The sequence below is a fragment of the Gossypium hirsutum genome, chromosome D02, assembly GCF_007990345.1.
Source record: "Gossypium hirsutum isolate 1008001.06 chromosome D02, Gossypium_hirsutum_v2.1, whole genome shotgun sequence".
Lineage (NCBI taxonomy): Eukaryota > Viridiplantae > Streptophyta > Magnoliopsida > Malvales > Malvaceae > Gossypium > Gossypium hirsutum.
Window position 1 is genome coordinate 47,478,908 of NC_053438.1, and position 11,494 is coordinate 47,490,401.

At 34.2% G+C, this 11,494-nt stretch overlaps 2 protein-coding genes across 6 annotated transcripts; both read left to right on the top strand.

The window, feature by feature from the left end:
* Positions 1-642: 642 nt before the first annotated feature.
* Positions 643-4,529, top strand: LOC107936385 (D-aminoacyl-tRNA deacylase). 3 transcript variants are annotated; one of them, XM_016869112.2, is made up of 9 exons: positions 643-1,042; positions 1,125-1,305; positions 1,382-1,524; positions 1,605-1,668; positions 2,389-2,441; positions 2,706-2,761; positions 3,001-3,075; positions 3,255-3,443; positions 4,145-4,529. In XM_016869112.2, exons 1-9 carry the CDS (start codon positions 929-931, stop codon positions 4,230-4,232), a joined length of 963 nt encoding a protein of 320 aa, XP_016724601.1. In that variant the 5' UTR covers positions 643-928; the 3' UTR covers positions 4,233-4,529. The 3 variants fall into 3 exon arrangements, with proteins under 3 accessions (XP_016724601.1, XP_016724608.1, XP_040944543.1); XM_016869119.2 differs by having other exon boundaries at positions 699-1,042; positions 1,403-1,524; XM_041088609.1 differs by lacking the exon at positions 4,145-4,529 and adding an exon at positions 3,628-3,676 and having other exon boundaries at positions 699-1,042.
* Positions 4,530-6,439: 1,910 nt separating this feature from the next.
* LOC107936401 (uncharacterized) lies at positions 6,440-10,778 on the top strand. Of its 3 annotated transcripts, none has more exons than XM_016869126.2 (6): positions 6,440-6,797; positions 7,280-7,336; positions 8,286-8,360; positions 8,590-9,524; positions 9,899-10,401; positions 10,483-10,778. In XM_016869126.2, the coding sequence occupies exons 3-6, from the start codon at positions 8,351-8,353 to the stop codon at positions 10,589-10,591; spliced, it is 1,557 nt and encodes a 518-aa protein (XP_016724615.1). In that variant the 5' UTR covers positions 6,440-6,797; positions 7,280-7,336; positions 8,286-8,350; the 3' UTR covers positions 10,592-10,778. The 3 variants fall into 3 exon arrangements, with proteins under 3 accessions (XP_016724615.1, XP_016724621.1, XP_016724645.1); XM_016869132.2 differs by having other exon boundaries at positions 6,445-6,797; positions 8,281-8,360; XM_016869156.2 differs by lacking the exons at positions 6,440-6,797; positions 8,286-8,360 and having other exon boundaries at positions 6,837-7,336.
* Positions 10,779-11,494: the final 716 nt, after the last annotated feature.

Genomic DNA, 11,494 nt, shown 5'->3' on the forward strand with positions numbered 1-11,494 from the left:
TCACTTAAAAATGTTAAAAGATACAAAAAATGAAAAAAAATAAAAAAATCCAAAAAAGCCCCCCAAAATAATTGAACTAAAAAATTTATAAAAAAATCATAATCTATTTTTAAAAATTATAAAAAATTAAGATTATAAGTATGCAAAACATAAAAAAAATTAAAAATTTTTTATTTTGAATTTTAGGTTTTTTTGAAATATTAAGATTACTATGAATTCTTTTTAGAATTCTTAAAGGAATTTTAAGATTTTTCAAGGAAAAAAATATCATAAAATTCTAAAAATTTCTAAAAAATATAAAATTCCCAATATATATTTAAAATTTTATGAAATTTTTTATTTTTTATGTTTTACATGCTTATAATTTTAATTTTTTTATAATTTTCTAAAACAGATTACCAATTTTTAGTTTTTTTTAATTTTCTGAAAATTTAAGATTTATTTTGGGACTTTTTTTCGATTTTTTTATGGTTTTTGGGATTTTTTTATATTTTAAAACATTTTTAAGTATTTTTTCCTTTTTCTTGACACATGGCAGTGTGCCATTGGTTGCTTTAATTTTTTAATTGAAATTTGGGCTAGGGTAACGGGGATTAAGGAGATGAAAGTATAAGGGTAAAGTTGATAATAAAAATAAACTACAAGGATCACACTGAAAAAAAATAAAAAGAGATAATTTAGCTCAAACGTGGTATTAAGAAAGAAAAAAAACAGAACGGCAACTGTATGCTTGGAAGCTTGAGACGTCGTATGATGGGTTCAGTCCCGCTAAGAAATACATTCACGCGTGCCTGTCTCGTCAAAACCCGTAGGCTTGGGCGAAACCTGTGGGCTAGCCAGAAAATAGAACACTGAATTTCAGCACTTTAAATACCATAAAATTTTTTTTTTCAATCAGACATAATTTCGACGCAAAAGAAAAGCAGAAATGGTGACGATAGTAGTAGCTACAACCAGCGATCCAGCCTCAATCAATCCGGCCTACGCCCTCTTGGCCATGCCCGGTTGGCTCCCCGTCCCTGCTCCCTCTTTATTGCAACAGGTCCTTTATTAATTTACTTCCATCGACATTACACATCTTAATCTCTACGATTCTTTTAATTTTTATTCATTTCTTTCTTTAGGGAATCAAAAGTTTTGCTAATAAAAATGTGCGATTTCTTCAACACGACAAAGGCATTGTCGAAGAGGACGATTTGGATCGCCGTTGGGAGGAAGCCACCGGCGAGGCTGTCGATGAGGTTATTTTCTTCAGCAAACACACCGCTGTTTCCAACCGCCCTGCTCTCACCGTTCACCCAATCGGTATCCTTTATTTTTCTAAAAAAAATTCTTCAGATTAAATCAAATATTTGTTACTTTCTGATTATTTGAAAGGCAGGGGTGCCTCATTTGCGCGAAGGAGATGTTCCGCCACAGGGTGGAAGGCCTGGCTGGGCTGCGCCGCCTGACCCTAGGATAGGGCCCTGGCTTAGGCTTTTGAAGAAACTTGCCCAGTCTCATAATTTGGTTCCTGAATTTGAGGTCATTTTAATTAATGATTATTTCTAGTACAATTTTTTCCCTTTCTCTCTTACTAATATTATTTTTAAATTTGGTTGTAGATAACTTTGGAGGGTACACATCATGGACCTATAACAATCAAACCAACTATGTTCCTTGAGATTGGTAATCCACTGCTGTTAAATAATTTCTTGTAGGAAATTTAATTTGGAAACAAAAATTAATAGTGAATAAATAAATGGAAAAGCTACTATCTTGGTTGACATGGGACGGGATGGATGTTGCATTTCGTTTTACAAAGTTGGGATAAAAATCTTTATGTGATTAGCAATTTGAGGTTTCCTTAAGGCGGTTAATATGGTGAATCTTTGACAATTCAGTTTGGATTGTTGTTTAGGGATAAATTATGTGGCTAGTATACCTATACATTTACACAAATTGAGCTGTTAAATTGATATATGGATATGGATTTTATTCATTTTTCCTTTATGTACTACTTCATTGAGGTGAACTTTCCCCTCAACTGATATTATCAGTCATGCATTTCATTTTTATTCATAGTCAGTGATCGAGTTTTAGGTCATCATTTGCGTTATGCTTAGTAATCGAGTTTTAGGTCATCATTTGCGTTATGCTTACCATGTGACTATTTTGCTTTTAAATAAATTGCTACCAGAATGAAGAACACAGTAGTTTCCATGGTTACTTGATTGCATCTGGAAGAGTTTTTATGCCGTTTAATTCTGTGACACAATTTTTTGTCTGCTTGGTGCTGATAGCAATTAGTACTTAGCTTTGTGTCATATGGATTTCTGCTGGTGTTCCTAGAATTTAATTATTTTCCTTTTTCTCTGTGCTTAATATGCTTTCTTTTTGTTGTTTTAGGCAGCACTGATGAGTACTGGAAGAGGCAAGATGCTGCCAAAGTCATTGCTCTAGTTGAGTATACGTTTATCATATTTTTTCTTTCAATAAATTTTCATTAGCACAGCCCATTTGTTTTCTTTCCTCTATTGTTGTTGTTATTCGTGTTCAGTTTTATTTTTAACATCCCAACTAAGATGATACAAAAAACTTGATGGTTGAACATGGATAAACTTTTGCTACTTTCAACTTGAACCTAATTTGTGGCACTAAGGAGATTAGATAGATTATTGGAAGTGAAGACTTCATTCCCTAACTTTTTCTGTTTGTGCTTAAAGTTAGTTTGGGAAGGACTTGGGCTCGGAGGTGGTGCTGCAGTCGGAAAGTGGGGCAGGTACTGACCTAATAACTGACATAAAAGTCATTAAGCTTTTCTTGCTGTTCCTTTACTGTATATGTTTTTATTAAACTCAATTATCTTTGGAGATTTCTATCCTGGTATTCTTATTGGTAATCAAGCACTTAATTTTGATTTATTTTCTGTTATTCCTTCTTTTGTTTGGTTTTTGGAAACAAAGAGTTTCTCATTCATGATAATATAACCTGGTGTTTTATAAATTCATGACACTCAAGGGAGGATGAAAGAAACAAAGTGCTTCTCGGAATTGGTGGTGGACACTACGCACCTCGGCATATGGATATAGTCATGTAAGTAATTGTTACCGTTAGCTTTTTTCTACATTGGCCATGCACCTCCAAATCTTGATATTTCTTCCTGTTATCTCCTGTTATTCCAAACTTATTGACATGCCTTTTTAAGTTTTTTGTTCTCCTGTTTCTAGGAAAAGAATAATAAACTTTCTTTTTTTGTAAACTACTAACTGCAGGAAAGAAGGTGTTTGGGTGGGCCACCTGCTTTCAGGATATTCTTTGCCAATGGAAGATCCAAGTCAGTCAAAAGAAAACGGAAATACTGATGGTATTGGTGGGACATGGAGACAATCGATAAAAGTTGCAATTGAGGCTACAAAATCAGCTTTCCCTGGTGGGGATGTTTTGGCACATCTTGACCACAAGTAAGTTAACTGATAATTTTATTACATGAACTCATGGTTCTATCATCTACGATTTTAGTTATATGTTGCAGTATCTAGAAATTTGTCCCGAGTATTTGGCTACAGCTGGAACCAGTTGACCGAGTGTCCAGGAGTTGCTTGTTTCAGTCATAAGTGGTTTTAGCTGGGTAAATTTGTGCAACAGATACTGACTTGTGTCACGGAGCCCTTGAAGTTTGGATTGGGAAACTAAAAAGCCAGAATAAAGTAAATAAAATTAGGTATGTAAAGTGATAAAAATGAGTTTGAGTGCCCTTCCCCATCTAGCTTTCAAGTTTTACAGCACGTCTCTTATAGGCAAACTTGCATATACCGTGTTGGTTCTTAATTGTTTCCAGGACTCAGTGCTCCGTTTCACAATGGATTGTGAAAGTAAAAAAAATGCAAATAGTGACTCCTAGATTTTTCATTTTTCTTTGGTCACTTGGAACAATTGTCAGTGGCTGTTTGAGATAGTGGAGTCTTAAAGTGAGATTGGTGAAAGAAATTAGATTGGGGATAAAGTAAAACAAGAGGTAAACAATCTGGAGTATAGACTTTAAATTTGTTCCAATTGATATCATCAATCGGTTTGGCCGCGACTTGTTATCTGCTATAATTTCTCCTGCTGACATCTTAGATACTGTTTCAGTTTTTGTCTTGATGCTTATTCCTGATTTCAGGAGTTTCAAGGGCTGGCAGAAAAATGCAATAACTGCATATTTAGGTGAGCTGAGCATTAAAATTGGAAAACCGAATGATTTCATTTGATTGGGGTCGGTTTTTGGATCGACCACTTTTCTGTAGCAAAAGCCGTCAATGCAGAAGATTGATTTAGAATCTATACCATAGTTAATCAGCGGCTTCTAGACAAATTTCGGTTGTGAAACTGAAGAGCAGTATAGGCAGAGATGGTTGACAAAAAAGGCGGCGTCCATACATAATTGCTTCATGCCTTGTATGGGTTTATCCAGGCTTGTTTTACCTCGATCCATTTGTAGTAAGCTAGATGATAGATGAACGAAATTATACGAGTAATTAAAGAAGTTCAATATTTATACTTTGCTACTTCGGTTTTATCTCTTTAATTCTAGTCTCCATGTGGGGCTACTTAGCCAGAAATGATTTGGCCATTAAGAAACTTGCACAATTTGCCGACATTCCTTTGGCTGTCAGGAACCAACCCCAAGTGCTGAAAACCCTCCATTATCGGCTTTATTGGATCATATGATTTGGAAGCATATATGGACTTTTCTTCTCATTTTAATACACTTATGGATTATCTTTGGACTTGAATTTACAAGAAAATAAAATATTTCCGAACGAACTGTTGGTGCTGAATATATGACTTGGAATAGAATTGTTGATCTCAATATACTTATTTACGATTCAGATTACTTTCTGACTTGAACAAATAAAAATAAAAAAATATATAAAAAGAAACCTGGAGCCATGTAGGAAGTATAATAGCTGCCAAAAACCGACAGCATTGGCCGACCAAGTTCCCATCAGAAAATAAGGCAGAAATCAGCAAAAATTGTCCCCCACTTGTCCATTTCAGGAAAGCGAATTCAGTCATCTTGCTTGGGGATTAGTTATTTAAGAGGAAGAATTACTTGCTGTCAAAAGAAATGAAAATGAAACCTAAATTAGTTGCTTACATATTAAATCACATAGGTAGATTCAAATGATCCAATGCATTTTCTAGACTATTTTACTAATCAAATCCCAATCACTTGAATTACGTGCAAATGCATATGATAAACAGAAAACAATTGATATCACCACCGTTAACTATAGAATATAGAAATGGTTGTGGTACATGTGAAACTGTTAATTCAGTACTATATTTTATGGTATTTTTTAACCCTCCATGTTTTGAGATCCCCAATCCCGATGCATTTGCAATGTAAACAACCCTTCTTTTTTGTATTTCTTCTACTCAAAATAAATACTTCAATATCTTTTAGCCGATTGGAACAAATTTAAAGACTTTAAATTTTCTTGGCTGCCTAAGGATATGGTGAACCAGTGAGATAATGACGCGTAATAGAAACAAAAATAAGTTGGGGGATCCAAAATGTACCTAATTGTACCTCCACATCCTGAAATCCGTTGCCACCTATTTTTAGCCTTTTCCACCATCTTACATACGTCACCATCACAAGATGGATACACGCGTCTCTTATAAAATCCTCACACAAGAAAGGAAATGTCTTTACGGTGGGCTCTTGTAAACACAAGCACAGCTTTTGGGGTTGATATAAGTTGGCATCAATTAATACAAACCCAAAAGACATTAAATTCTTTTATCAAACTAACTTAAAATTAGAACTAAAATCACACATTTTCAACATAGTTTGTCCACAGTTAGTGGCTTGCCCAGCCTAACAACCATTTTTCATAATAATTAATTACGGTATAATAAATTTAGCATTCAAAACTTTTACATTTTCAAAATTTTTATTTTAATTTAACCTACAATATTTATATAAATGCGTAAATATAAAAAGACTAAATTTTTTAATTTCTTTTTAGAAAAAGACTAAATTAATAAAATATGTAAATATTGATACTAATTTTATTATTATATCAATTAAAATTATGTACAATTGACATAAGACATTAACATAAATTAATTACCCTTAGTTACTTACTTTTAAAAAAAACGACAGATTAAATTGCTCCGATCTTGTTAAGAAAAATTAATTTGCTCAATTTCAAAATTGAGATAGATTAAACAAGTTTTTTATGAAAGCTTTTTGTTTTTAAGTTGATTAGAAATATTTTGAATTTAAATTAAATAATTTGTATTTAAATTTAATTATTAAAATATAATATTAATATAAAATATTTTTTATTTTTTTAATAAAATAAACTTAAATTTTTTGGAATTAGATTTCCACCCAGTGCATGGATACCTCTATTCACAAGTCAAGATGTTATTTTTAAAGAAACTTAACACGTGTGAACGAAATCATCGTCATCTTCATCATATCTTCACTGGTTTCGCATACACGTTAAAACTTCCCCTTTCTTTTTGCTTTACTTTCTCAGCCGGCTTTTTATTTTACAACTGATTACAGAAGATTTCATTTCTCCGGCGAAAAACAAGACAAACAAAATTGTTTTGAATTAAAAGAACAGAGCTGAGATTTCCGACACCTTTGTCGGCTTCGACAAATCAAAAAAAAAAAGTCAAAAGGAAAGGGAAAAAAGGGAAAAAATTGTTTTGGGGGCTTTCTTTTTCTTGTTTACTTCTTCTTGATGTTGTTGCTGTTTGGTTGGAAGGAAAATGTTAATTTCTTTTTTTAAAATTTCTGAGAAACTGATCAGGTAAAGTGGCGTTCTCTGTGTGGTTAAACATAGTTCTAAAATAGGTTGGGGATAATTAATGCTAAAACTGAGTCTAATAAATAAAAGGCTTGTCGTGGGTGGTTCTCTCTCAAAAACCCAAAAATAAATAATCAGGGAAAACAAATAGAGCCGTTTGTTTGGTTTGCTATGGCCATTAATAGCACATAGAAGTAGAGATTTTGGACTTTTGACCCTTTTTATTTCGATGTTTTTTTTTTGGATAATTACAAGAACTCTCTCATTTCCTTAATAATCTCTGTTTTCTTTCTTTCATCTGTTGTGAAAATCCCTCTTAAAACACCCAAAGCTGGGGTTTAGAGCTTTGTTTTTTAAGCTTCTTTATTCCTATTATTTACTTTGTTTCCTTTAGAGCTATCCCAAACTCCAAAGACTCTTCCTCACCCTTAAGGTCCCTTTGTTTCATGTACAACCTTGTTTATGTTTTCACTTGGCTTTTGCAGTGAAGATTGGTGGAAGTTCCAGCACTGAATCAACAGAGAAGAACCAAAAAGAAGGAGGTACTGTAAAACTATAATTTAGCTTAGTAATTTTAATAACTCTGTTATCTTTTAGTATGATTGTGTTTCTCTTTTCATGGTTTTTTGTATTTGTTGGGATCTGCTTCACATCTTTGATATTCTCTCCTTTTGGTTTTTACGTCTTTGCTTTCTTGAGTTTGAGAGTTATATAAAATATGGGATGTTTGTTATAAAAATAATTATAATATGTTAGATCTGGTTAGAGCTAGAAAACAGAACATCTTGCGGCATTGTTGTAAAAAAAAGGTTTCATTTTTTAGGGTTTTAAAATCAGTTAAAAGCTTTTGAGTTATAATTTAGTGGTTGTAAGTTCATATAAGCTTTTCAAAAAGTTTTTTTTAAACCCTCTCTTGTCTTTTTGTTTATTGAGGACTGACTAAGAAAAGATTCCTCATGGTGAACAGAAATATATTTTTTGGTCATGAATCAGTTTCTTCAGATTGTTGCGCTTTACTCTGTTATTGCTGTATATATTTGAATAAATTATTAGCTAGAAGTAACCGACTGTGGATTGGACTTTTTTAGGGCTTCAAATTTTGGTGGAAATTGTTGGTTTTCTAAGATGATAAATGAGCTTTGCTTACAAAGTTCTTCTCATCTGTTTTTGTTACTTCATCACTGGTCATTTTAGCTTTGGGTTTCTTTGCTTTTGAATTTTATTCTTTGGAGATCAGTTAGTTTTTTGTGTTAAAGCTGCTCGGTTTGTATATTTCTATGCTTGGAAAAATGTTTGTGGAAGCCATCGTTTATGACATGGCAGTTTCAATTGATCATATGAGCTGCTTTATCTTTACATCCTTTTTTTATGAACTCTGTATTTTTATATGTCAGCCAATGGCAATAGCTGTTTTCTATTCAATCATTTTTCGATGATTTTGAGTTGGTTGATGATGATCTAACTTTGTCCTGCATTTCATGGCCAGAGTAGTTCTCAAATGCCATATGGTTTAAGATATCAACTCGTAGCAACCACAAGGCCTATTGATGTAAAACATGAAACTTGGTAATAATATATTTTCTAATTTTCCTTCTCATCATCTCGATCTCTCTGTTTGTATATGTTATCTTTGCTTTCTGTTTTCTTTGTATGCTGGAAGTCAGTTCTGCTTTAGTTTATCACTGCACTTCTTTTTCAAAATTTGACTGCATATGATGTTTAACATGGTTTCGGATGTGTTAGTCTACATTTTCATCTTTCAGATGTTACTAACTCGTGAATGTTTTGGTTGCAGATAGTGAACAAGTACTTTGCCATTCAACTATAGGCCTCAAGAGTGACTCAAAGCCGTATTCCTTTATAGACTCTAAACCTTTCAAAAAAAAAGAGAAGCCTCGGGATTCTGTTGGACTGAATGCAGAAGGATTTGTAAAGGATGATTTGAACAGAGTAATGCATGATATAAAAGGAAATGATGGAGATACGGACCCCATGCTATATCTAGAGAAGACAGGAGATGGATGGCCAGCATCAAAACTTGATTGTTCTATGAGTGTAAATGACTTTTCCAATGGTAATGAAAAGGAGGCCCGAGATTTCGTGCCACCAAATTCTCATTCTTTGAAGAATAGGGGTTCATTTCAGGACTCGGTTTTTTATTTGGACAAAAGTGTAATGGAATGTGCATTGCCTGAATTGGTAGTTTGCTATAAAGAGAGTGCATATCATGTCGTCAAAGACATCTGTATTGATGAGGGAGTTCCAACTCAGGACAAGTTCTTGTTTGACAGTGTTGTGGACAAGAAGAGTGATTGCAACTTTCTGCCTTCTGAAGAGGATCAAGACAGTAAGCTGCTGAAAGAAAAATTAGAGAGTGATATATCTATGCAAGCTGGTTCCATGTATCCAGAAGAAAATCAAATGGACAAGGATATTGATAATGAACGTGATTCTAATAAAAAAACCATTTCTGATAAATGTACCCAAGATATTTCCTTATCTCTAGAAGAAAATGAGCCTAAAAACAGAATTCCGAGTCAATGTGATACGGAGGATTTGATACTGTCTAGGAAAATGACGGACGACACAATGAAAATGGCCAGAGATGATGTCTCCAAAGAGTTGTTTACCCTTGGAGAGTTGCTTTCCATGCCAGAACTCAGCACAGTGAAACCCAAAGCTATGTCATCCAATTGCAAAAGTGATGGAATCAAACAACAGTGTTTTCAGGTAAACTCATCTTGGTCAAAGTTACTAAATTCTGATGTACTATGCTGAAATTCCTTGGAATAACAATATGGATTCAGCAATGTATGCAGGGAAACATGCATGATTATATTTTATCATCCCCTAATTTTTGCATTCATGTTTCTGTTTAGCATCGAAGGCACCTTGTTTTCTAGTAATTATGTGTTTCCCATAATGAATGGACCCTCTGTATGAAAATTTGTAACTAGAAGAAAAACCATTGTAATTTTGTTTTCCACCTAAGTTAGGAATCTATGAATATCTGAAAAGGACAAGTATCCAGATTGTTGAAGTTACTTTTCTGTTAGGGGTTCACATCTTAGGAAGTAACATGATGTATTTTGACTTCTACGCAGAACTCGAAGGAGAAGGAAGTCATGGTGATGCCTCCTTTGGTTTCTGCAGATAAAGAATCAGACAATAGCTGCAAGGAGACAATTCTATCTGCTTCTGCACCGGTCTCTGTAGCTGAAGAAATGGACAGTAGGAAAGAGGAAGCTACCATGTTCAGCCCTGTTACCAGCAGCAGCCTTGTCAATGAGGTATCTGATGATAGCAAACTGGCAGCTCGAAGTATCGCATTTGGCTTTGATTCTTCTGCATTGACGAGCAGCAAAGATGAGGGTTGCCACAATCTTGATCGTGAAGCTCTTGAGACTGGCCATACACCCAAGCTTGAAGACATAGCTGATCAGCCTTCTTCAAACAATCTTCAATGTGGAAACGGAGAGTCTAGTTTCTCTGCTGCTGGCCTTGTAACAGGTCTAATAAGTTACTCTGGGCCAATAGCATATTCAGGCAGTCTCTCTCATAGATCAGATAGCAGCACAACGAGCACGCGTTCCTTCGCCTTTCCAATGTAATTTACCGACATCTATTTTGTTTCTTGCTTCTAACTTGTTTGTTTATAACCAAGTAATCCTTGTTTCCTTTGATTCAGATTGCAGTCTGAATGGAATAGCAGTCCAGTAAGAATGGCAAAAGCGGATCGGAGACATTACCGGAAGCATAGGGGTTGGAGGCAGGGACTCCTTTGCTGTAGATTCTGAAAATCCATAGGTTATACAAATTTTTATTAATTTTGTTTATCAACTTATATACATCATCTCCTTATCTCTGGCTTGGCTTGTAATGTGCAGTAGGTTTTAGAGTTTGGATCTCATGCATGCAAATTGAGCTGCAAACAATATCCTAATCCTATAATATTCCTATATCATTGTAGTATTTATTTATTTACTTTTGGTTTTTGGCTTTCGTGTTCATAGTCTCAACTTATATCAGATAAAGAGAGTTCACCATTAGTCATAATTGTTTTGCCTCCACATTTCTCGTTCATAATATCAGACCCACAAATCGATTGGCGGCTCAAATGGAATGATAACTAAAAATTTAGTTTCAACTTTTATAATTAAAATATCCAGTGTTCAACTCCTGTTTCCTTTCATATGTATCTCTTTATTTTTTTCTAAAACCGGAATATAACTATGCTTAATGCCTGCGGGGTTAAATGGGAAATTTTCTCTTTAGCCCCTCAAAATATAAGCATTTTAATGAAACAATTTTAACCTTGACCCTCCAAAATTTTATAATTTTATCTTGATCCTTAAATACAGCGGCCCATTTAGGTTTCATGGATGCCTGCCTGCCTTGCTCAATTATTAGTTGAACTTGGTCCTGTAAATGCTAAATAGTGTCAGTGGACCAGAATCTTTCCTTGGAAGATTTTAGCCCACTTCTGATCTCTAGACGCAGTAGCGAAGCAACATCAAGTTTCCTTGAATTTTGGATGCTAGTTTTAATTGATCTTCCCATGCTGTCCCCCTGTTATTGCAATAGCAGCTCCATATGTCCTATCAATACTATTTAGTACCACTGAGAACACAAGTGATACTGTTATTTGATTACTATTGTAAGCCACCTCAGAATTCCAGGCAGGTTGGACGCTGATTCAC

Bases quoted from the DNA above. Each gene is read 5' to 3' on its own strand.
- LOC107936385 (XM_016869112.2), top strand. From the start codon at position 929: ATGGTGACGATAGTAGTAGCTACAACCAGCGATCCAGCCTCAATCAAT. The intron at 1,669-2,388 runs GTAATCCACTGC...TTGTTGTTTTAG, and splicing joins AACTATGTTCCTTGAGATTG to GCAGCACTGATGAGTACTGG. The intron at 3,444-4,144 runs GTAAGTTAACTG...TCCTGATTTCAG, and splicing joins TTGGCACATCTTGACCACAA to GAGTTTCAAGGGCTGGCAGA.
- LOC107936401 (XM_016869126.2), top strand. The intron at 9,525-9,898 runs GTAAACTCATCT...ACTTCTACGCAG, and splicing joins TCAAACAACAGTGTTTTCAG to AACTCGAAGGAGAAGGAAGT. The intron at 10,402-10,482 runs GTAATTTACCGA...CCTTTGATTCAG, and splicing joins CGTTCCTTCGCCTTTCCAAT to ATTGCAGTCTGAATGGAATA.